Consider the following 26,232-nt stretch of genomic DNA (forward strand, 5'->3'; position numbering starts at 1 on the left):
CAGTATCTTCGATGTACTATTGCTGTGTGATTTATTACTATTACTGAAGGCTACTCGCCACCAAGCTAACATTGTTAGCTGCCGTTAGCTGAGGTTAGTTCATAGACTGCAGACTGTTAGACTCGATTGATAGCATTAACAACCTGCTAGCTGTAAATAATCGTGCAGTTCTGAAAGCAATACCAACTAGATTTTTAAATCTTAATACATGAAGTAATCCAAAGTATTTAGAATACATTACTCACATTGAGTAACTTAACCAAATACTTTACCAATTAGATTTTGGTGCATGTATTCTGTAATCTGTAGTGGAATACATTTTAAAAGTTACTGTCCCAATTCAATTCAATTCAATTCAATTCACTTCAATTTTATTTATATAGCGCCAAATCACAACAAAAGTCGCCTCAAGGCGCTTCATAGATACAGAGAAAAACCCAACAATCATATGACCCCCTATGAGCAAGCACTTTGGCGACAGTGGGAAGGAAAAACTCCCTTTTAACAGGAAGAAACCTCCGGCAGAACCAGGCTCAGGGAGGGGCGGCCATCTGCTGCGACCGGTTGGGGTGAGAGAAGGAAGACAGGATAAAAGACATGCTGTGGAAGAGAGACAGAGGTTAATAACAGATATGATTCGATGCAGAGAGGTCTATTAATACATAGTGAGTGAGAAAGGTGACTGGGAAGGAAAAACTCAATGCATCATGGGAATCCCCCGGCAGCCTACGTCTATTGCAGCATAACTAAGGGAGGATTCAGGGTCACCTGGTCCAGCCCTAACTATATGCTTTAGCAAAAAGGAAAGTTTTAAGCCTAATCTTAAAAGTAGAGATAGTTTCTGTCTCCCGAATCCAAACTGGAAGCTGGTTCCACAGAAGAGGGGCCTGAAAACTGAAGGCTCTGCCTCCCATTCTACTTTTAAATACTCTAGGAACAACAAGTAGGCCTGCAGAGCGAGAGCGAAGTGCTCTAATAGGGTGATATGGTACTACAAGGTCATTAAGATAAGATGGGGCCTGATTATTTAAGACCTTGTATGTGAGGAGCAGGATTTTGAATTCAATTCTGGACTTAACAGGAAGCCAATGAAGGGAAGCCAAAACAGGAGAAATATGCTCTCTCCTTCTAGTCCCTGTCAGGACTCTTGCTGCAGCATTTTGGATTAGCTGAAGGCTTTTCAGTGAGTTTTTTGGACATCCTGATAATAATGAATTACAGTAGTCCAGCCTGGAAGTAATAAATGCATGAACTAGTTTTTCAGCGTCACTCTGAGACAGGATATTTCTAATTTTAGAGATGTTGCGCAAATGGAAGAAAGCAGTCTTACATATTTGTTTAATATGTGCGTTGAAGGACATGTCCTGGTCAAAAATGACTCCAAGGTTCCTCACAGCGTTACTGGAGGCCAAGGTAATGCCATCCAGAGTATGAATCTGGTTAGATACCATATTTCTAAGATTTTCAGGGCCGAGTACAATAACCTCAGTTTTATCTGAATTAAGAAGCAGAAAGTTAGCGGCCATCCAGGTCTTTATGTCTTTAAGACATTCCTGCAGTTTAACTAATTGGTGTGTGTTATCTGGCTTCATGGACAGATAGAGCTGGGTGTCATCTGCATAGCAGTGAAAATGTATGCTATGTCTTCTAATGATGCTGCCTAAGGGAAGCATGTATAATGTAAACAGAATTGGTCCTAGCACTGAACCCTGTGGAACTCCATAATTAACCTCAGTGTGTGAAGAGGACTCTCCATTTACATGCACAAATTGGAGTCTATTAGATAGATATGATACAAACCACTGCAGTGCAGTACCTGTAATACCTACAGCATGTTCTAATTGCTCTAATAGGATATTATGGTCAACAGTATCGAACGCTGCACTGAGGTCTAGCAGGACAAGCACAGAGATGAGTCCACTGCCAGAGGCCATAAGAAGATCATTTGTAACCTTCACTAAAGCTGTTTCTGTGCTGTGATGAGCTCTGAAACCTGACTGAAACTCTTCAAATAAACCATTCCTCTGCAGATGATCTGTTAGCTGTTTGACAACTACTCTTTCAAGGATTTTTGATATGAAAGGAAGGTTGGAGATTGGCCTATAATTAGCTAAGACTGCTGGGTCTAGAGATGGCTTTTTGAGTAAAGGTTTAACTACAGCCAGCTTGAAGGCCTGTGGTACATAGCCGACCATTAGAGATAGGTTGATCATATTTAAGATCGAAGAATTAATCAATGGCAGGACTTCTTTGAGCAGTTTTGTAGGAATGGGGTCTAAAAGACACGTTGATGGTTTGGAGGAAGTAATTATTGAAGTTAACTCAGAAAGATCAATTGGAGAAAAAGAGTCTAACTTAACATCAATGGTACTAAGAGTAGCTGTAGATAATATTACATCTGTAGGATGATTACTGGTAATTTTTTCTCTAATGATAAAAATTTTATTTGTGAAGAAGTTCATGAAGTCATTACTAGTTAACGTTAAAGGGATGGTTGGCTCAACAGAGCTCTGACTGTTTGTCAGCCTGGCTACAGTCCTGAAGAGAAACCTGGGGTTGTTCTTATTTTCTTCAATCAGTGATGAATAGTAAGATGTTCTGGCTTTGCGGAGGGCTTTCTTATAAAGCAGCAAACTATTTCTCCAGGCTAAATGATGATCCTCTAAATTTGTGACACGCCATTTCCTCTCCAGATTACGAGTCATCTGCTTTAGGGTACGTGTTTGAGAATTATACCACGGAGTCAGGTACTTCTGATTAGAGACCTTAGTTTTCACAGGAGCTACAGTATCCAGAGTCGTACGTAGTGAGGAGGTGAAATTATTAACAAGATAATCGACCTCTGTTGGGGTAGCGTTCAGATAGCTGCTCTGCTCTGTGTTGGTACAGGGCATTGAAGATGATAGCAGTGGGTGGATTATATTCTTAAACTTAGTTACAGCGCTTTCAGAAAGACATCTACTTTGATAAAATCTACTCTCCACCACTGTGTAATCAATTATTGTAAATGTAAATGTTATCAGGAAATGATCAGACAGGAGAGGGTTTTCAGGAAACACTGTTAAATGTTCAGTTTCTATGCCATATGTTAAAACAAGATCTAGAGTGTGATTAAAGTGGTGGGTGGGTTCTTTTACATTTTGAGACAAGCCAATTGAGTCTAATAACAGACTAAATGCCATGTTGAGGCTGTCATTTTTAGCATCTACATGGATGTTAAAATCACCCACAATAATTATTTTATTTGAGCTCAGAACTAAATTAGATATAAAGTCTGAGAAATCAGACAGAAACTCTGTGTAAGGCCCAGGTGGACGATAGATGATAACAAGTAAGACTGGTTTCTGAGTTTCACAGCTGGGGTGGACAATGTTAAGCATCAGGCTTTCAAATGAATTAAAAGTCTGTCTTGGTCTTTCATTGGTCGCTGCTGTGAAAAATTGCTGCCACACCGCCCCCTCGGCCTGTGCTTCGAGGTTTCTGGTAGTTAGAATGACTCGGGGGTGTTGATTCATTTAAACTAACATAATCATCCTGCTGCAACCAGGTTTCTGTAAGGCAGAGTAAATCAATTTGTTGATCAATTATTAAGTCATGTACTAACAGAGACTTGGAGGAGAGTTTAATAATCCACATTTCACTGTTTTACTCTTTGGTTCAGATGTGGATACTGTACTGTTCTTTCTTTGTAATTGTTTATGTTTAAGTTGTTTGTTGCTGTTTTTTAGTTTGTTTTTTGTCTTTTTGGAAGCTGACACAGTCTCTATGGAGATGGGTTTTTGGGGGGGTAGCAGGAGGAGAGAAGCTGCAGAGAGGCGTGTAAGACTGCAACTCTGCTTCCTGGTCCCAACTCTGGATAGTCATATTTTGGGGGGTTTAATAAATTTGTCCATATTTCTAGAAATGAGAGCTGCTCCATCCAAAGTGGGATGGATGCCGTCTCTCCTAACAAGACCAGGTTTCCTCCAGAAGGTTTGCCAATTATCTATGAAGCCCACATCGTTTCTGGGACACCACTCAGACAGCCCAACACTGATTGTGAGAAAGTGCTTTTAGTGTGAGTTAGAGTAGGAGCTATAGCAGTATCAGTCCATTTGCCACTTACCAACTAACTTGTCCTGGCCAAGAAAGCCTCCAGCATATTGAGTTTTTTCTACAGAATAAGCTCAAGATAAAAACAGCAGACTTTGTTAAGGTAGCTTGACTGTTTCCCACATGTTTTCAGTCTTCAACCTAAGACAGATTTGCTAAAGGGACTACATGCTGGGTCCAGCACCAGCTTTAGCACCTTTGCATCTAATTCTTTGCAAGAATCTGCATAATTGTAGTAACTGTAGTCTAATCTACTTGAAGAAATATATCCTAGTTAGTATTTTAAAACCAATTCATTGTGTTTTGCACAACATTAAGAAAGCAAACTGCACTTAAGAAGCCTAAATCAAATTTTAATAACATACTATATCTTTCCTATCAAATATTAATTTTCTTTATTGTTTGAATTTGTAACTTTGAAACTCGTTGCTTAAGTCCTTTGAAAATCATCTTTATTGCTTTTGTACCTGGCAAAGGTTGATCAGTACAATTTAAATGAATTCCATGCAAAAAAAAAATAAGAAGAAAAAAGATTTGTAATCTCTGACAGTCAAGCTGAACCTGACACTTTGACACTTTCCACTCTCGAGTTTTACATTTATATCAGGATTTGTCACGGCTTTCAAGCCTGTTCCCTGATTTTGATCACAGGATTTATTTCTCTGCATGAATAAATGTGAAGAGACGCAGCTGGATATGTGCACTCTTTGTGACAAGAAATCTATATAGGGCACATCTGCTGGGGAAATCCTCTCAGAAGTCTAATTGAGGGGAGGACTGAGGCGAAGGGCGGATCCGGGGAAGTCACAACATCAAAAACCCGGAGCGAACTTCGACCTGGACAGGCCGAAAAGCCACTGCTTCCTTTCCTTATTGTAATCAACGATTTGGAGGTCACCTTTGTACTTGAAATCAGTATGACTCAGGTCCTTTTTTTCTTGTCTCTTCTCAGTTTGGATTTGACTTTGATGCAGATAAAAAGTATACCGTGTCAAGATATATCATTTCCACCTGAAGTTTCCCCCCAGATGTCCCACTTTTATTTCCACAGTCTTCAATACATTTCTAGAAATATTTCATTTAAGTGCTATTTTTTTTAACCGTCATGCTTATTCTTCTCTCTCTCAGACGGTTTCACATTCAGTTAGTGATTTCATACATTTTCCAGAATCATTTTTGACAACCCCAAAGAGTTTGCAATTGTGTGCATCCAGCTGTTGGCACATGTGTCATGGAAAGGGGAATAACAGTGACAGTGGTATTAAGAGATCTGAGCCTTGCCAGTATAGAAAAACAAACCCATATTTGTCTACTGAGAAGAAATATTCTGACTCGGACCATAAACATTAAGCCTGAGTGTTAATGTTTTGTGATTCCACTCCTCTATCGGTACTGGAAATGTTATTGTTTGTGCCAGACCAATCAAAACAACTGAACTATTCCTTTGTCCTAATCAGGCATCACAGGCGAGGTAATGTTTCTGCTCCCGGTTACAGATTCCTATTTGGTACCTGTCTCTTAGCTGACATGCCTGAGAGGCGACTGTCACAAAAGTGAACCAGGATCAGCTCTGTTTTCATGTTTTCTATCCAAAATCAGATCAGGTGACATCTAAGAATTAACATCAGGATTTTTTTTAATCAATCACTAAATCCATTTATAGGTGGATGTGGATCTGTAGGTTGTATTCAAGAAGAAAATAACCATTATTATTTATTCAGATTATCATTTTTTCCCTTTTTCCAGTTGTGCAAAATTATGAACTTGTATTAAAAAAATATATGTGATTTCTTGATAGGATTTGTGGAAGAAAGTTACTGAGATATTCTGGAAACCATGCTCTGTAAAGTGGCATTAAATATTAATATGTGCTGCTGCCACAGGTTGAATTCCCTTTTGAGTAACAACAGAAGCAGCCTGACATCGTCAGGCATGAGTATGTCGTGTTGATTCGGTGTGGCTCGTGTGCTGGTTGGAGTAATCATCCGCGAAGCTTCTGCAAAACCATCAAAACGGTGTCAGCTCAGCTAGATAGAGATGGGACAATCTGCTCGGTTGAATCATCCATCTGGGATGCGCCACAATCCTGCACATTGTTCGCCAATCATCATTCAGATACAGAGGACTGTGGTTGTTCCTGAATCCAGGTGAAACAATAGCTTAGAGCAGGCTTCTCGGCATGTGTGAATTTAAGCAGCTGGGGTTCCTCAAACAGCACAGTTCTCGCTTGGTTCATTGCCTAATCCATTATATTTAAAGAAAAAGCAGAGTCAAGCTGATTTTAGTCCCATTTTTCCCTGCAACAGGATTATTCCACTGTGTTACTTGTCATAGAGCACTCTTAATGGAGTGGAAAATTATTTTGACACGACTCTCTGCATGTGACCCAAAAGATACAAACCAAAAGGAGATGAAATAAAAATAAATTTGTTTAGAGGAATATGGTTTCTATGTCTTTGTCCTGCTAGTTCTGTGCTCTCTCCATTTTTCTCCATCTTTCAGATTGATTTGCAGCCGGACGGATGTACGTCTCGTAGGATGTAACGCTGTAGACTCATAAAGATTTAGTTTTCTCATCCATCTCCTTCTTCGAGGTTCTGTTGAAATCTCACAAAGCTGTCAAATGAAAAGATTATAGATGGTAAAATATATTTTTCAGTGCTGGTAAGTGAGGGGTTTCTCTCTCTGTGAGACAGAAAAGGAGTATTTTTTTAAAAGAAAGGTCTTAAGCAAGAGTTCTTCAGGCTTTCTGAAGGTTAGTTTTATTTTACATTGGCTACCAGTGCTAGACACTTAGCCCTGTCCTATGAATCACTCAAGCAGAAATGCAACTTGCCCTTCAGTTGATCTGTCTACTCTTTACTGAAACCTCATCAGAAATGGTCTGAGTGGAAGGTTGGTGTTCAGAAAGCCATTCTTAAGGAAGGGAAACACAGAGAAAAGACTGATGTACGCCAGATTACACACAGCCACCATGCAATATTATTTTGAAAGCAGCTGATCTGATGTTTTCAGCAAACACACTGCCAATGCAGTAAAAGCATACCAGATAAACACACAGTTGAACACTATCAGTCATGGATTGGCCTCCCCAGAGCCTGGACCTCAACATTATTAGAAGAGTGTGGGAACATCTTGACAGAGAACAAAACAAAAGGCAGCCATAGTCCAAAAAAAAAAAGCTTTGAATGTCCTTCAAGAAGCCTTTTTAGAGGTATATATTTTTTATCTCTATAGCCTCTGTTTCTGTGTACATTTACTCATATTTCAGTAATTTCCCGCACAAGTTCCTGTTCCTGTTTCCTAGCAAAATTTAAAGAAATCGGGGGTGGCTTGAGAATTTTGCACAGTATCGTACCTATATATTATTTAATATGTTGACAGGATCTTTCAGAATTGATGGATATCATATTTAATGAATGAAGCTGCTTATACCTGAATATTTAACCATTGATCCTTATCCCTCTGCATTAAGATTATACGACCTGATGCAATCACTTTTAGATGTATTTATTTAATATTTTTTAACAAAACTGCAGGCTGAAAAACTGTTAACCCTTCCATTTGTCACCCACAAGAGACTTTACAGTGACTTTAAATAGATTTTGCATACACACAAATAAATCATAAGGATACATCAGGTTACATAGCTTTAGGAAAGATAAATAAACAATAAGAATAAGAGGAATAATCAACTTTAACATCAAATATAAATACATTCATAAGACTCTTCCGTGTGCTTACTAAGCTTTCATTTTAAAACCTTTCTGTGAAACAAAGGAGCCCCTCAGCCCAGACAAACAATGACTGGCATCGCTAACTATGCTATGTGGAAATCCAGTCCCATCAGGATACATGTTTTTCTGCAAACCTCTTCCACTCATCTGGCTGTATGACAGGCGATCTATTTTTCTTTCCTTCACCTCTCCACTGGTGAGGTCGAGACATTTCATCTCAGGCACTTTCTGAAATCAAGAGGTTGTTGACTGAAGAGCACAAACATGACATTTTTTCACATAATATAGCCTCCTGTCTACCCTTACATTCTCTACAAACTGTACATCGTTATTTGGAGGCCTTTTCTCATCTCTTATATCTAGTTTTATTAGAAGAATAGTGCAACACTTTGGGAACTTACTAGTTTTCTTGCTGGAAGTTTCATAAGAAGATCAATATCACTTACATGTCTGACAGCTACAGCCAGCATCCAGTCATTTTAGCATTAAGATTGGAAGCACAGGAAAAAAGTACCTATCATTGCCTCTAAAACAAAATGTTTTTCTCAAATATTTATCTCCCTCCTTCAATGCAAATATAAAGAAAAATTCTTGAATTTCAGTGCTTCTTAAATTAGGATGTTACAGAAAGTCACTTTTACCTCAAACTGTCACATAACCTGACCTGATTTGATTTGTACAAGCTGGACCAGATCAGTCAGACTCACAAATGTGGAAAAAAGAAGAAAAAAAACTTGACACACTTTCTTCTCATGTTTAAGTGCAAAATGTTTCTTAATTCCAGTCCTGGGTCAAGTAGAATTAATCGTTTTTTGTCCAGTGTGTCTGACAGCAAGCCTGTCTCACGAACATTATGGTTATATGTTAATATCATTTTTTTTAAATGAGTGAAGCACTGCAGGAATGTTCAGTCAGCATAAGGAAGTCAACAGGACCCAAATTGGACCGCGACACCACAGCCTGGGGTTTACATTCTTATTCAGCCTTACTGGCTGACTGCGGGCTGTGTCACTGTTTTCGTTCAGTGGTAAGAATCAGAAGATTTTAAACATGAAACATCAAAAGTGTTGACACAGAGTGCCAAAACAGCAGTCTAACAATTTTGTAGCTGGTGCATTTATATATACTTTTCCAAAGCCAAATATTTTGGTGTAAAAATTAAATATGCTGTCACTACACGTGTTACACTTAAGTTCATTATCAACATTGTTGTGTCATGCTTAAAGAAGATTCTTTTTGTCTGGGACCGCCTCATCTTTGAGTTTGCGTATACAAATAGTCATAGGCAATGCTGGAGGTGAAGGTGGGTTGCCAAGATGCTTGGAGGTGCACAGCAAATGCATGCATGCTAAAGCAGCTTGAACTAACTTTTTCAATTGGATGTGCAGCTGACCTCAACTTTGTGTAAACCTAAACTAAACCACTTGTTCAAGAAATAAAGAGCATTTCCTAAATATTTAAAAAGAAAACTTAAGTCAGTCAGCAACACACTCCCTTCTTGTTGAAATTTAGTTGTATGTAAATGTAATTTCTAGCTGACACGGTTGCTCTCAGATGGAACGAAGCCTTAAAATAGACACAGTGTTAGTTTAGTCAGTGTAAGAAAAAGAATCATAGCTAATCTAAAGGTTCTTGCCGTCATGTAAATTTCCTATGATTCACAGTACTGTCCAGTGTCGTCCTCTGAAAATGGACACAAATGACTCAAGGTAAGCTGTTTGGCCCAGGTCTGGAAATATCTTGTAGTAATCATGTTGGTTAAGACAAGAGTAGGATGCTTTTATAAAAATTACCGCCAATAAACCCATAAAATACGAACATTATATGTATGTACAACAAGGGTTTCACAAAGTCTTTTTAACCTGATAAACACTGCGGAAATAGACATTTCCTCATGTTTTAAGGCAAACAGTAATCATGGACAAGTTCTGATTTAGTGATGCACAAACTGAGAGCCCAAGCTGTCGCTTTCCCTTTTCTACTTTGAAGAGTGAACTTTTTATAGTAATAAGTAACATAAAGATTATGAAACATTTTGTACATGTTGACAAATTTATGAAAGGCTTTATGAAGTTTCAAAGCTGCATCTGAGTGAGTAAAATATGCTTCTCGGTTCTTCTTTTTCTATATGGATGGCCTTTAAAGGTGGAAGTGATAAATTAAACACTTACAGGATAACGACGTTGCTTTTAACTAATTTAAGTAACAATTTAAGTATTCTTCAGTGGTTTAATGTTCGGCACAATGTCAAGTGTAACCATTATGGATTCATTTCAGCACATTAAACTGATATTATACCATTTATAGACTCAGTTTTGACCTGTAAATGTACAAGCATACAGCCTAAAACTCTGCATGTATTTAAATTTCAGGAATAATAGTCTCCGTAAATGTCGTCCGGTCAATACTTTGCAAACACTGATGACAAATACAGTCTTAAAGTGAACATTAAATCAATCAGAATAACATTTTCTTCCTTTTGTCTGTTAAAATCTCATAGAAATGTAAATTTGTTGTGTTAAAAAAAAAAAAAAACAGCAAACCAAAAGCTAATTTTTACTTACAATTTGAACTGTTATCCCATGGATGTAAAACAGAACAATAAATCATAATTCATTTAATAAAAACATTTTTAAAGTATTATTCAAAAATGTCCACTCTGCCTGCTGTTTTAAGTCCATGTGTTAGGGTTAGGGTTAGACTGAAAAGCTCTCATCTTTTCAGTCTCTCGACTTTGCTTCATGCATTTATATACAAGTCAAAATGACCAGAAATTCTGGATAATTTTACCTGTAAAGGGAGAGGAACAAGCCAGTTTCTTATAGTCTCAGCTGTTTGAAGTGATGCAGGACTGGTGCCATATGGCAACAGCACAGTTCAGCCTCTTCCTTTCTCCACCCATCTTTTTCTCCTTTTCAGTCAACATAGTGTTGCTGAAGCAGCTCAGATGTGCTCTGCTGTGTCCACTGATGAAGCACAATAAGAGTTCAAGACCTACAAGGTGGTGTAGATGTAGACAAAAATGATGACGACCAAGTTGAGAATGGTCCCAATGATTCCCAGCATGGCCAAGATGGTCTCCTCCTTACTTTCCTTGTCTTGGATTCCCTTTTCCTCATCACTGTAGAGAGTGTTTACCATTTTCCCTGGAAAAGCCTGCAGTTTTCTTCTCAGACCAATCTGGAGCAGGCAGATAAGGAGAAAAGACAAACACAATCCATGTTTTAGTTAATGCAATTGGTTATTCATTTTCCTTGAATGGGGTCCTTGCACAGTGTGTGGTGGACAGTGATAATGGCAATAAAACAGGAAATGTAGTCTTCTGCTGGTGAGGTGTTTGCTTAGGCAACAATAATTTACAATCATTGAAAAACAGAGGGTAAACAAACACCATTCTCCTGTATGCTTTCTCTTTAATACATTAAAAAAGGCTGGAAAGCTAATAACGTCAGATTTTAGTGATAAATAATACAATGGAGGGAAGTAGCTGGAACATTTTAGCTTTAAAGAAAAACAACAAAAAGCAGAATGATTTATCTATAATATGTTTTCTTTTGAATGATCTGGATTTTGAATGCTGTCGGGAAATCACAGAAACAAGTAAATACAAATAGTTTAGAAATCTGTCAAAAGAAAACTGTTTAAAATTCAAAGTCATGTTGTTATTAACTCAGCAAATAACAAAATGATTTTGCATTCGTACACGCAAATTTGGACACTGGACAAGCATAACATTCAACCGTTTTAAACTAATTTTTCTATGCAGGGATGTAAGTATAGAACTTTAATTTGGCATCATAATCAAAAAAGTAATTATAATTTTTACTATTTTTTTTTACTTTTTTGTAAAACAATACGTTTTAAATGTCATGGATAACCACAGTAATTATATAAAACTCATAATTACTATAAAGACCTTCTGCATATTGGTGGATTAACCATTACACAAACATTAAAAATGATTTTGGTAATTTCCAACGCTGTTAAATTTGGACAGCTGTGATAAGCCTTACATTGGGGGGTAGTTTAATGAATTTGCTAAGTACTATATATATATATATATATATATATATATATATACATATTTTGCAGGTTATTCCAATATGGTGAGATGTGAGATGTTCTTCAAATCTGTGTACAAAAATAACGCAGTTTCGGTACATTTAGTACACGATGCTTTATCCATTTTACAGATATTATTAATGTACTATAAAACATGAATTCAATAGAGGATGGGGGAATTTTACCATAAATAAAATACTAGCTGCTTTGTTCATTGCTAACATCTGGTTAAACCCTTTGTTTGGCTCGTCTTTGAAGCCTAGTGAGTGAAAAAAAAAAAAGACAGCAGATATTCCTGCACTAGCCTCTATTCAGCAGTGGTACTTCTTCAACACTGGGACTGCTCGCAAACAAGTTCTGAGTGTGCTAGCGCTCTCAAGTGTGAGTTTTTAGTGTGTGTGTGTGTATTGATTTGTGTAGCCTAGGGTGCAGTATTAGATACTAGCAGTATGTTTTTAGCCCGTAGGTGCAGCAGCTATTGCAACTTGGCATCCAAACACCTCTCAGGAGAAAAAGCTCCTTTTGCGGGTCAGTGGGTTTTATATGTCAGCGTGTAACCTAACTAAAAATAAACCTTCTAACAGGAAGCTGTTCCTCTAAGTAAAAAAGCTTTGATGCTCAATAAACTCAATGTTTCTGACTTCCAGAAGGTAGAGGTTACCTAAAGTTCAACCAAGGTACACAGTGTACCTCGTTGGCTTATGGTCTTTTTTGAAAAGGAACAGACTTGCAATATTAAATACAGGCCTGAATAAACCTTTATTATTTGTGTGTGGTAGCACTTCCTATTTGGATCAAAGCACACTGCCAAAACAAAACATCAGATTAGATTTACATTGCATTTACGTTTGCATGTTTATTGCTTTTTGTGCTCGAGAAAAAACAAATTCACAGCATCCATGTTAGCAGATATTTGTACTTTTGACTGCCATCAACTTCGTCAAATAAGAGGTCATTTGGTGATCGCAATGGTTGGTGTTTATTCGTTGGGTTGAATCGGTTTTACTTTCTGTATACTTGCAATCCAGATTGTCTTTTTTTTCTTCAGATTAATCCAAGTTCACACAGAAGTTTTACTAAAGTTAATCACTTATAATCCACAACTATTATGGCTAAATTACAGAGTTTGTTTTCCTCTAAAAAGAATTTATGTGTCCTCTTAAAGGAACTTTGGGCAAAGAAGGTTTTATATCAGTGTTGTAAGCACTGTCCTTTTTTCTCTGACTTGCATTCTGTGACGGTTTGGCTGAGAAAAAAAAGACCTTGGCAGAAATCATCACCTGCCAGGAATCACTTACAGTATGTCAAAGTCTGTAAGGCTGATGTACTACAAAGAGGGAATCCGAGGGAGATTAAACTGGGTTGATTACAGTAAGATAAAGTCAGATTTTTTCATTTTAAGAGGTTCAATTCAGTGTACTTGCTACTGTAAAAAAGTTGGATTTTATGGACCAAAGAAGTATGCATGAACGATGTGGGTTTTTTGTGGGGTTTTTTTATTGGGGGGGGGGGGGGGGGGTACTGTATGTAAGGATTACCTGGGGGGGGGGGGGGGTTAAAATGCCTTTCATAAAGTAAATGTCACATAACGTTTGCTGCAGGACTTTTTATAACACCATCAAAATGATTGTCTTTTCTAAAGCAGAACATCCCACATGGATACTCTGAATTGCTGCAATCATCCACACACTGTACAGTCTGCTCTTGACGTACATAAAAATACGTCATGCTCGGTTTCTATGTTAAATTCATCCTCCTCCCCTGACCTGTTACAATGGGATTTGATTGCCTCTCCTGGGGAGCACTATAAACAGGGCTTCCCTCAACCTGAAAGGAGATCTTTGTGTGGCGCGCTGGATGTGCCCTCATGCATAAAGAAGCCTGCTCGCTACTGATATAAACATTCTCAGCACAAAAAAAAAAAAAAAAACAGGAGAGAAATGTGCCTGAGGATGATGAGGGAGAAGAAAGGGGAGGCAGATGAGGTGGTCGTGGAAGTGGTGGTGAGTACGAGGTTCCAGGCTCTGCCAAAACCTGTGTATTAAGTAAAGAGCTTCACCGAAAGGTACAGCTGTGCATAGCGCAGCAAAACCCTCTGGATGCCTTCCAGTGAATCCTCATTCAACAGCTCCAGTCTGTACAGCCATCAACCGAGAGCATTCTGTTTCAAGAGGCAGCTGGTGCTGGCATCGTGCGATGTGCTATAATCATTAACTGCCCATAATGACTTCCTCTGTCTGTTTAACACTAAGGCCGGGCAGCGTGTTTTAGAGCTCTATCATTCAGAACAAGCATGAAACAGAAGTCATTAACAGTATACACGTGCTGAGGTTAATATATCAAAATAAGAGATTATCATCTGGATCAGTTTCTAATTCTCTTGATTATTTTTGACTGTGCACTAAGGCGCAGGGCATTCAATATTTCAGAGCTGATTTCTATTCTTATACTCAAGCTCGTTTTATGTGATTATAAAATGTTAACGTCTTCACTTTTGTCTCTGTAATTAATCCGAGCAGGTCTGTCACTGGCATGGCCACTTGAGGTCCCGACATTATCCAACGTTATAAAAGCAGCATCTCTGGATCAACAAATTTTCCTTCAAAATTTGAAGCATCATTTTGGGAGTTGTTTTTTTTTTTTCTTTTTTCATAGCAAACTCAAACCTTGCTCTTCAGTCGTGCACAGCCAGATACACAGTTGTATAGAAAGAACAGACAGACACACAGACAGGAACAGACAGAGGGAAAATAGCAAGAATCCATACCTGGGACAACAAATCTGGACGCTCCTGCTACACCTAACGGAAGCTAACATCCTCAGATTAGATCAGTGAAGAGTAAAACCTTTTGCCACTTGAATAATCCCGAGCATGTCAAACAACTCCAGATGCTAACCGAGTCTGACAGGCAGAGTCGCTTTTGGCATTGTTTTAAAATGGAATTAAATCAAACGGCTCCCAACCCCTCCCGAGTGTGTATGTATACACACGCACGCACACACGCGCACATACATGGGTTTGACACCCATCACACGCTGACAAAAAACACAAAAACTAGTGAGCGTCACGTAGAGAACAAAAACTGTTTAACAGCGAATGAATGTAGACCAATCAAGAAAGAGGAAGAGTGACAGAGAAAGAAAATCAGATGAAATAGTTTCTCAAGTGAGCGTGACCCATTTTCCGTAACCTGTACTCATTGTTTTGTGAGTGAGAAGAAATTGGCAGGCCTATTTTTGAACTGACAACATTTAAATTTGCTTTTTTTTTTCCTTTTTTTTTTGTTTCACACACTCAGGAAGTCACATACCAAAGTGAGAAACGGGAAAGTTTCTGCGTTTTCATGGCTTGTTATGTAATTGGCCTCTCCATACCATGCTTTGAAAAGCTGGAATGCTTTATTTTGTAATTATTTTTAAAAATGTAAAGATTTTTTTACCTCTTTAACCCATTTATTAAATATTTAAACTTGATAACACTATAGATGAGGTGCAACTCCGAAGCTATTAACTATTAAGGTGATTTTTCATAGCAAAGGCACAGAGACAAAAAGACAATAGTTCAATTTTTATTCAAGATTCAAGGGGTCTCTGGTACCCTTAATATTTCATGCAAAGAACTCTGAGCCTGTAAATATCTAACATTTATAAAGAATATATCATGCTGCATAATAAATTCCTAGCCATGCGCTGTTGTGGAGTAACTGCAGTGAAATTGTTTGTAGACAGCTTCCAGATGTAAATCCTTTTGAGTTTAATGGTTTAGAATGAGAGTGGAACTGCAACAGACTTACCTTGCAAAGCATCAGGAATAACATAGCATTGGACATGCTGGAAGGGGATGCCTTCCCGTAGTGCACAGACATCCCTGGCCACTAAGGTGAAAGTCGACCCCTCTCATCCTTCTGCTGTTGGGGGTGGAAGCGGTGGACGGGATCCAGAGACTGCTGGCTTGCCTTCCAGGCGGTCCAATTTTAGGGCTCTCTTTAGATGTCGTCTCCTCGAGCACTGCAGCGTCTCCTCTCCAAATTTCATCTCACTAGTGTGGCCAAGTTCTAGCTGCTGTCACTTTCTCCTCCTCAGCCTTGTGAGAGCTGAAAGTGTGCTGCCCACCTCCTCTCCGCTCTTCCTCCTCTTTCCCGTCTGTTTGCCTCCCCACCTCTGCTTCTCTCTTCTCCTCTTGTTCTTCTTCTTCTTCTTGTCTGTGTGAAGGGATGATGTCAAGTTGAAGAATGGAGTCAGTTGATGGGCAGGATGGGGGTGGGGGGTAACAAAGCTGTTTCATGCGAATATTTCCATCCTCCTTTGTCTTTAATCCGCAAAGCTTACAAAAAAAGAGAGATTTTCGGGCTTGTCTCTCCTTCCAAGACAACCTGTCAACCCTTATTAAAAGCTCATCTTCTCAAGAAAACTTTTACTGCTCAGCGGCATAACATATGTTTAGCAGACACCTTGGCTTTTACATTCATACAAAAATTTTAAAAAAGGATTTTTTTAAAAAGGACCCCCGCTAAAGTGGTGGAAGCCCCTGTTTCCTCTACATGATGTGCAACCTAATATACCTTTTCTCCTGCTACGGCAGCTGTGTGTGTTTCCCCAACTAACTGAGCAGAGCGTGAACGTTGGACGGCTATAAGAAAGAGACAGAGGGAGGGGGTAGGGGGTGCTGAGAGGGAACCAGTCGCCTCACACTGACGCTGTCGTGGCTGCTTTCGCTCCACGGGCAAGAGGTATCCCCTGCTCCTTTCCCATCGCACATATTAATGCAGCCACGGTTGCTCGGCAACCGACTCAGGGGAGTCACACACCGCCTGACGACAACTAGCGTTTGTGACAGGGGCCGTGATGAGGGGTAAGGGTCTCCTCCAGTGTGTTTTGGGGAGAAATTTCTGTGTGCGTGTGTGTAGAGTGTGCTGTGTAAAATAAAGAAAGCCGGCCAGCGGTCGGCGTGTGTGTCAAGCGATTATTTTCTGTGTTTTGTGTGTATGCAAAACACAAGCTCCTGTCAAAGTTGGACAGGGGAGCGAGAGAGTTGGTGTCTGATTGAATAATGTAGCTATTCATGCAAGAGTCTAAGCTTGTGAAAAAGGAGAGGTGTGCTACTTTTAATGCCAGGTATATGTATGTATTTAAAGCCTGCATTTAACCAGGTTTTTACTGTAGATTGTTTTCATCAGTAAGTGTAAATCTTGGAAAAGTGGACGTTTTTCACGGTAATTGTTAACAGTAGTGAACCAAAAGGCTGTATATAAGAAGCTCAAAGTCTTATTTTTTTTTTTTTTTTTGAGAGTTTTACTGCCTTGTGATTGATGAATGAGGGAACCTCAGAATGAAGGGTTGCCATTCCCCAAATCCTATCCTGCTTCTTTTTTTTTTACTTATGTTTGCAGCCAGAGCAATTAAGAGGCCATTAAGAAAAAAAAAAAGGAACTTGTGCATTGGTTTTAACTTTTAGATGCAGAAGCTATGCCCATCTTTTATATACAGTCTGTCAGTTGAACCATATTAGCACTGTCCTTTGTGGGTATGGAGAGTCAGGACGATGGCAGCTGTCCTTTTGTTGGAGTTGAAACTACTCTATAGAAAAGTCTTATGTAAGTCTTAAAGTCAATTTTAACATTAAATTCAGGTTCAGTTCTTCTTCCACACATTTGGCTGGTCTCGATGCTAGAGTTCCATATTTTTACATGTTGTGGCTAAAACTGCAGTCTTCACTGAGACCATGTTGTGATATAAAACTGAGGCTCCTTGCAGAGCATGCTAATAAGCTATTCTCTCTAAATGTTTATGCAATCTGGCTCTACATATTTGACCAGGTCAGTTGTATTGTGAGTTAACACATTTAAAACACATTTAAAAATTAGAAAACACAGAGATTATGTAGGTTCAGGTTTAACGGCTATCACTTGAGAGTGTGTATATGTGTGTTAGACAATGATTTGTTCACATGCATTGTTATGCACATAGTAAAAACATATATCTGCTTGTGCTCAAGTGTGTGTGTGTGTGTGTGTGTGTGTGTGTGTGTGTGTGTATTTCCTCATCCTGAAAATCCACAACTTATACTGCCTTCGGACATCCGTGACACAGCGCCGGCGACAGGAGCACATAATGGATACACTGATCAAACGTGAATAACCTCCGGGACATTTAATGTGGAATCTGACACCAGGATGACGGACCTTCCCTGAGTGATCCGTCCCATCCCTTCCTCTCCCTCTGTACCCATTTTCTCACTTCACCTCGGCCAGAGGGAAGGACACAGTCTTTCAGCGTTTGAACTGAGAGTAAAAAGAGGATCCCTATGCCTTTTAGAGTAAGTGACTCACCGAGGACATGCCACCCATTGCTAATTTAAAGAAATAGGCAGTTTTACTACTTGAATATTTATAGTTACTCATCAATTTACATTTCGGCCTTTGGCTTTCTGCAAGTGATATATCTTGCAAGTAAAGAGGACAGAATAAATGTTGCATCTTAATAAGTTTCGTAATGACTTTTGGGATCCCATCCTGCTTTTGTTTTTATTACTGTGGAGAGTGAAGATGTTTTAGATGTTTCTTTCAGCATTTTCCATTCCCCTAATTCTTAGAGGTAGAAACAATTTGAGAAATTAACAAAAATATCTTGAACGACGTAGAGTGTAGTGAACGATTTATATTTCAGCAACATTGCAGGAAATTCAGAAGAGGGAATTAAATAAAATACTTGGGAAATAGATTTTTATTTGTACAATATTTCATTACATGGATGAGTTTGGCTGCTAATGGAAATGTTTCGAATGTGAAACAGCCAAGAAATTAGTTTAGACTTGACGTTGCTTTGCACATGAAATGACCCGGACTGGACAGCAATAAAAATGGAAATGTAAAGAAAACATTCCCTCCAAAGTGAAACCACCGGTGTGCATAATTTTACTGCCGACTCTCTGTCCCTCCGTGCTTCAAGATTAACTAACTTAGACTGTCGTTGCCTGCGTGGGTATTTATAACAATTAATCAAGGCCCATCGAATTTGTTTTTGTCATCTGTTTGAATCCGACTGCATGATGATCATCTCTGGTCTCACATCAATTTCCATTCAAACAAGCAAACATCAGACTGTGCACAGCCTCAGGCAGTTGTACTCATCTAAACTGTTATTAAGCAGTGTGTGTCTTCACTCTTTACACCGTCCACAGAGTGAACTGACAGTGTTTAATCCTCCAGTCAGCTCAATGTCCCATTGTTTAAGCTGCGGTACAAATAACTTTGTGTTTGCGATGGACTGAATAATTATTAGTGTTCATATCCACCTCAATTCTACAGTGATTTGAAGCTATGAGTGTCACACACTTGCTGCTTTCAACTTTGCTTTGTTTCAACAATATAAAGTCTATTAAACCAATGACACTTCATTAGGTACACAGGTTCAAATGCTTGTTAATGCAAATATCTGATCAGCCAGTCACATGGAAGCATTTAGCCTTCAAGACGACCTCCTGAAGTTCAAACTGAGCATCAGAATGGAGAAGAAAGGAGATTTAAGTGACTTTGAATGTGGCACTGTTCTTGATGCCAGGTGGACTGGCACGTAACGATCTCTAGGGTTTACAAAAAAGAGAAAATATCCAGTGAATGGCAGTTCTCTGGGTGCTTCATTGATGCCAGAGGTCAGAGGAGAGTGGCAGACTGCTTTGCAGTGAATCGAAGGTAACTGTCACACAAATAACTACTCAACAGAACCAAATTATGCAGAAGAAGAACATGTCACACCTTGATGCAGTAGGGATACAACGCAAAAAGGTGCCATTCCTACAATTCATATGTTCATTCAACAAACTTGGAGAAGAGAGATTGGAACATTGGGAAAAAAAACATTGTTCTGAGGAGCCTCCATTTCTGTTGTGACATTTAGATGTTAGGGTCATATTTTAGGGTAAATGGCATGAAAGACATCCCGCCTTGTATGGTTCAGGCTGCTGGTGGTCTTACGGTGCAAGGGATATTTTCGTGGCTTACTTTGGACCCCTGAGGATGGTCACAGCGTACCTGAGTATTGCTGCTCACCATGTCCATACCTATGACTGTAGGTTATCAATCTTCTGGTTTGGTTTTTGGAAGATGACATTGATGTCATTGTACTCAAGTGGCCTTCACAGTCACCAGATCTCAGTCCAGTAGAGCACGTTTAGGATGTGGTGGAGCATTCGATTTACATCATGTGCAACTGACAAATCTGCAGCAACTGCTATAACAACAGAAAAGATGGGCATAGCCTCCATGATCCAGTACAGGGGTGGGCAATCTCAGTCCATGGGGGCCGGTGTCCCTGCAGGTTTCAGATCTCACCTTGGGTCAACACACCTGAATCACATGATTAGTTCGTTACCAGGCCTCTGGAGAACTTCAGGACATGTTGAGGAGCTAATTTAGCCATTTAAATCAGCTGTGTTGGTTCGAGGACACATCTAAAACCTGCAGGGACACCGGCCCTCGTGGACAGAGATTGCCCACCCCTGATCCAGTAGGTCTGACTGTAAAAGCAATCACTCATTGACTGATTGATGTAGTTGACAACTTGTTAGCCAATGAACGTGTTTTTTTTATACAACATAGATTTCTTTATCGGCATAACAAAGACTGGCAAAGGTTTTAGTTTAGTTTGATCCCAAAATTAATGACTGAGCCCATAAATGTGGGAGGAAAATGTTTGAATTTTCCAATAGACTTCGACAGGAACAAAGTTGTTTTTGCAACTCCAGTTATCGCCATCAGGTGGCCTTCAGACAGATGGGTGATGCTATCACATCAATATGGACCAAAATCTCTGATAAACACCTAGCTGAACCTACGTTCTGAAGAATTAAGGCAGTTCTGAAAGAAAAGGGGGCGTTCAACCTGGTAATAGCAAGGTGAAGCTAATGAAGTGTATACAGTATATACACAAAATAAGCCAGAGGTTTGTGAACAGAGTAGGGCATTTAACTGCTAAAGAGATCTTTTCCCAGGGTTCAGCCGAGACTCACACGGATGCACACTGATTAAACTCATTAGGTGAATTGAAACACAATTAATACACATAATGTAGCCAAATGTTTTTTGGATGACTAAATAAAACGACCTAAAATGCAGTTTTAAAGTGTACATTCAAGTGCCCCCAAAGTTAATTAAGGCATATTCAGCTATTTAAGTAAAGGTTTCACTTTCACACAGAAAGAAATGACACTGGCAAGTGAAAATAGCAGAGGGTATCATAGCGTTATCTTTTATGTGAAGTCCGCTTCAGACTTCAAACACACAAAGCTTTGAGAGTTCACTTTTATTAATACCATGCAGTAAAATACTCCAGCTTCAACTGCATGAGGCAGACCTAAGGACACAAAGACCTTGTTGCAAATTGTTGTGAGAACATATCTCACCCACACGAGCTTAATGTTCTTAGTGTTTTGTTTTAGATTCAAGGTTAAAGCTAATGGAATCTGAGGGTCCTCACAATCGAGATTAATGGAGAAGTAATCAGCAATTAAAGCCTTTAGTTTTTTTTTCTTCACCGCGTCTGTTTTTCTCTGTTTATATTCACTTGTTCAACCTGTGCCTTCCAATTTGTCCTTCAGTGAATGCAGCTCAGTGCTGCCATCTCATTAATTATTGAGGAGCCACAAAGTTGCTGTATGAACAAAGGTTTCTACAAACACTGAACACGCCACATATCAGTCCATATCAAAGTCCGAAAGCTTCAGATTTCAGAAGAAATGAAGAAAAAAATTTAGTCTAGTAAACCTTTTCTATTGGTGTCAGAAATCCTTGAAGAGACATCAAACACTAGCAGGTTTGAAAAACCACAAAATGTTGGCTGGGCTTAAAAGAAGGATGTCTAGATATCTTCCCTGCTCTTCAGTCTCCACTCTTGCTTTTGTCTTTCTTGCACGGTAAAGAGAAACTTCTGAAATTTAAGTGCGAACGTAGGACTGCATGTTTAAAGAACAGAGTAAGGCTGTATCACGGCAGCGATTAATCCTAATTAGAAGAGAACATGACAGTAGCATATGGGTGTCCTCTAGTCAGAGAGCCTATTATCCCAGTCCTTTGCGTGTTGGTCATACAGATGACAGAACAAGTGACATAAAAATTCAAACTTTGAATCATGTTTTATTCCCTCATTCTCTGAGAAAGATGGATGGGTCGCAAGCAGAGGCCGGACAATGTAAAAGCATTCCTGTTGAACCCTGCAGTAACCTCAAATTGATGCTGTGTGTAGCCTAAAGAATGCAAAATGACAAGAAAAGCCATTAAAGATTAATTTCAAAAGTTTTGTGATGTGTTTTCTCCTGCACGGGTGCTCAAAACGTCTGATAGAATAAAAAAATGGAAAATGCTTGACCTACAGAAAAAAAAGCCAAATCGCTACTAGTAGTAATGCTTTTAAGCTTGATTGGTCAAAGCTTGCTTACTTCTCATTGGCATTTTCATTCAATTATTTCATTGTGCAGCTTCATAATTAAATAAGATCCTATGTATTCATTGGAAGTCTGATTTGGCCCCTAGGTCAAGATTTTATCCTCCACATATGGCTTTGAATGAAAAAATTATGTATCCCATTTAAAATGATGGATGTGGTGCAAATGTTACAATTAGGAGCACAACATTTCAATATGAATAAAAAATAATGGTTTACCTGGAACAGTACCACAGACTTAATTATTTATTCCATCAATGTACACATTCATTTTTTGTTGTTATGACAGAAGTCCTGTCAGAAGCGACGTGGGGAAAAAAACTGTTCAAAGCATAATTTTTTTGCACAGGTAAAACACTACAGGAAATACTGATTTGATACCAGATGCTAAACTGGCTTGTCAGCTATTTCAATCAGCAATAATGACCTGATGCAATTTATATTTTCCTCACTAAGTATATAACGGGATGGCATAGCTTAAGTCTCTTCTCTCTATTAATATATATATATTTATATATGCAGTGCAGAGCCAGACTTTTCTTATAATTTTTTTAAGTGGTTTTGACCAATAGTTCTCCAGGCTTTGTAAAGGTCGTTCAAAGTTTTTGACAACTTAGCAAAAAGCCAATTTTAAATTGTATCTTTAGACACTTTGTTACCAGTGGCCATATAAACATGCCAACAAAAACAAAGTTTAGTATTTTTTGTATCACAATGGTATTTTCCCAAAGTTAGTAGCTGAAAACATGGCATGTCTTGGCATGATGTGCAATTTTTTAATATAAATAACATAGGAAGAAATCTAGCAAAGACCTGACACAGGACCTATGAATGCAACAGCTTCCTCTTTCAGCATGACAGTGATCCTAAACAGTCCTCAAATGCAAAAAAAAAAAAATCATAGCTGGATAGAAACACACAGTGGAATACTATCAGACATGGATTGGCCTCCCCATAGCCCGGACCACAACATTACTGAAGCAGTGTGGGATCAGACAGAGAACAGAACAAAAAACAACTACCAACCAAAGAACAGCTTTGGGTGTTTTTCAAGAAGACTGGCGAACTATTCCTGAAGAAACGAGAAGAAAAATTGCCAAAGAACATACAGGAAGAATGAATTTGATCACAAGAATTGCTGACTTTAAAACACATTAGAACCGGGCTCTGTTTTGTGTATACTGGCTGTATTTTCGCGTATGTTTGCACATGTTTCAGTTTTGTTAGCAAAATATTAAAAAATGAGGGGTAACTCAAGACATTTGCATAATAGTGTAGCATAATACAAAGTTGGGTTTTTTGTCATTTTAAATTGTAATTTTATACAATAAATGTAACATATTTACCTGTTGAAGTCATCCATATTTTTATTTACCTTTAAGAAAAAAAACAATCTGTTACAGGTAAACATCTACCAGATTTTTGTTCCCATGAAATATATTTTTTAAACTTCCCCAAACACACTGGTGTGTTTTTCTCCCAAGTAGCTGCATGTTAGTCTCAATGAACACCAATCCATCCATTTTCTTCTGCTTATTCAGTTAAGGGTCAGAGTTGGGCTGAAGCATTTCCCAGCTGTCACAGGCTGAGAGGTGGGGGACACCCTGAACAGGTCGACAGTCTGTTGCAAGGCAGTGAACATCTGCTCAGGTAGTGAGACAGCCGAGGACAGCCTCAGTGGCTTGGAAGCGTTCGTGTTTGAATTTGTGGGTGAAAAGGACAAAAACAACATCAAAGTGAAATCCAGATAAAGGTCTGGTTGTAAGTGCATCAGCTGTGAAGAGCTCTACTGCAAATTTAAAGAAGAGCCTGCAAACCAAGCATAGCTCCACAATGCTGGTGGTGAAATAGGGTGATAATGAAAGTGACGCTACAGCTGCTAAATTGCAACAGCTATATTTGAATTAGCCTAAAGGTGACTCTACAAGGGAAATCCATGAGCTACCAACATCAACACAACCTGATGCTTAGAAATTGAGAGTGGCATAACAACTTCACCGTGAACACCTTAAAAACCTGTACATGGCTACACCCAGTAAAAGCAATCCCATCTATAAAGCACAGATAAACACGTGCATCTCTCTCGATAACAAACAATCACAAACCTTTGTTTTTGTCTCTGTCTGACCTTATCAGCCTTTCTCTAAAGGCTAGCCTAATATCCTCAGAGCCTAAACCCAGACGTACATCAAAAACCTGTGAGCCTGTGCACATGAAAATCTGTTTTTCGAGAGCTGCTCATCATCAGACTGCAACACTCGATGCTTTCACTTTATTCTCAGAACATGAAAAAGAAGAGTGCACATGGTAGCACATCCTGAGACACCGAAGCCTCAGCACACGCAGGAACAATTCCTAAAAGTTTTCTTCTAATGGAAATGCATTAAAATGTATTTCCCTTTATAGGTGCATGTATATAGACATTAGTCTAAGCCAAAACTATAACGTCTGTACTCCTCCACCACAAACAAAACCTCCTTATCAATCAGCATGAGTCTTGGGATAAAAGGACATGAGGCACTCAGCTTTGATGTTAAGCTCGTTGAATATTGTTGTCAATTTTCAAAGTCAGTTATGGAGGCCATCTTTGTTTGCCAGCGGGCACGCGCTACATTACGACTTTAACAGATACGGTAAGCAACATCTGGCTTTGTGAGAAGTTCTTCTAGCATTTCCGCATGTGTGAAATATTGCGCATATCTGCTGTCATATTCCAAACTGATGTAGACGGTGCGCATAAACGTCCTGTGAATCTTGTGAGTACAAACGACTCAATCAATGAGTATCAAATTGCTAAAATGTCATAATACCACCAGCTGCTGGTAGAAAATAGCCTGTAAATTAATCAGCCTAATAACTTTGAGGCAGCTGATTAATAGAAGAAAAACTAGACAAAAGCAGCCTCCTTACTGGCTTTACTTTGCTGAGAAGAGTTTCTCTAACAGCTCTCGTGTCTTGTGGGGCTCTGATGGTACAACAGAAGGTGCAGTAATAAATCATGTGTTTCATTGCAAAGCATCATAATAGCTCACGGGTTATTCAATATTGAAATGCTGAGGCCTGAATGAGAATGTAGAGAAGAGTCTTTGTTTCTCTTTGAAATCAATGTTTGCCAAACATGAGTTTGATACTCGGGTGGATTTTTCACCAGCATCAGGGTGCGTTTTACTCAACAAATCCCCCATTTAAAGTCTCACATATAGAAATGCAATAAAAATCATCTTCTTTACGAAAACTGGCCTTAAGCCATTAAATAATAAGGATAACAATCAAGGACAGAGAGGCATTAGCGTGGCTAAGAAGCATCCTCCACATCAAGTGATTATTTTTTCTCCCCAACTTAGATAACTAGGCTAAGTAGGACACTGTGGAACTGAGAAATAGATCATTATCTCACTGGAAAAAAATAATGTGTTGAGAAATGATTCTGGAAATTCAGAAATACAAAAGCCTCTTTTATGTTTGGTCTTCTGAGTAGTGACAATGTGATGTTCATCTTGTGCTGTGCACCCTGTTTCAGAAGCCTGGAAAAATGTTCTGGGGTAACTCTCTGGTCCTGCTAACAATGCAGCCTGTGCCCTATTTCGACACGCTAATGCATGCATTTATTGTTGTACGGGTGATGATTAGACTGTTGAAAAGCACATAGAGATTTCGAAAAGACGTGTTGATACATCTGTCTTTTTCTGAAATGGTTACAAGCCCATCTGCCAAGTCTGTCTGACAAATCATGCATTTGGTGGGAGATATTAACATATTGAACACAGGGATATCTAGCCAAGGGATTACAGCAACAAAATCCTGCATGGATCCGATAGAGGTATTAAAAATGAAATAAGAAAATCGCAGCCCTGCATCAATCTGTTCTGTTTTGCTCCCCTAACTGCGGGTGATTTAGGAGGTT

The 26,232-nt window shown here is 38.9% G+C and overlaps 1 protein-coding gene across 2 annotated transcripts; it reads right to left on the reverse strand.

The window, feature by feature from the left end:
• Window positions 1–406: 406 nt before the first annotated feature.
• Window positions 407–16,567, reverse strand: tunar (TCL1 upstream neural differentiation-associated RNA). 2 transcript variants are annotated; one of them, XR_014798613.1, is made up of 3 exons: window positions 15,686–16,567; window positions 10,620–11,009; window positions 407–600 (listed from the first exon to the last, which is right to left on the reverse strand). XR_014798613.1 is itself a non-coding variant. In XM_084915022.1 (2 exons), the coding sequence occupies exons 1-2, from the start codon at window positions 15,755–15,757 to the stop codon at window positions 10,824–10,826; spliced, it is 258 nt and encodes an 85-aa protein (XP_084771148.1). In that variant the 5' UTR covers window positions 15,758–16,567; the 3' UTR covers window positions 7,587–10,823. The 2 variants fall into 2 exon arrangements, 1 of the variants encoding a protein (XP_084771148.1); XM_084915022.1 differs by lacking the exon at window positions 407–600 and having other exon boundaries at window positions 7,587–11,009.
• Window positions 16,568–26,232: the final 9,665 nt, after the last annotated feature.

Source organism: Perissodus microlepis, chromosome 19 (genome assembly GCF_051167445.1).
Source record: "Perissodus microlepis isolate ML-2025 ecotype Zambia chromosome 19, ASM5116744v1, whole genome shotgun sequence".
NCBI lineage: Eukaryota > Metazoa > Chordata > Actinopteri > Cichliformes > Cichlidae > Perissodus > Perissodus microlepis.

Excerpts from the sequence above, each read along its gene's own strand:
- tunar (XM_084915022.1), bottom strand. The coding sequence starts at position 15,757 with ATGTCTGTGCACTACGGGAAGGCATCCCCTTCCAGCATGTCCAATGCT. Across the intron at positions 11,010-15,685 it reads TATTCCTGATGCTTTGCAAG|ATTGGTCTGAGAAGAAAACT; the intron begins GTAAGTCTGTTG and ends TGCCTGCTCCAG.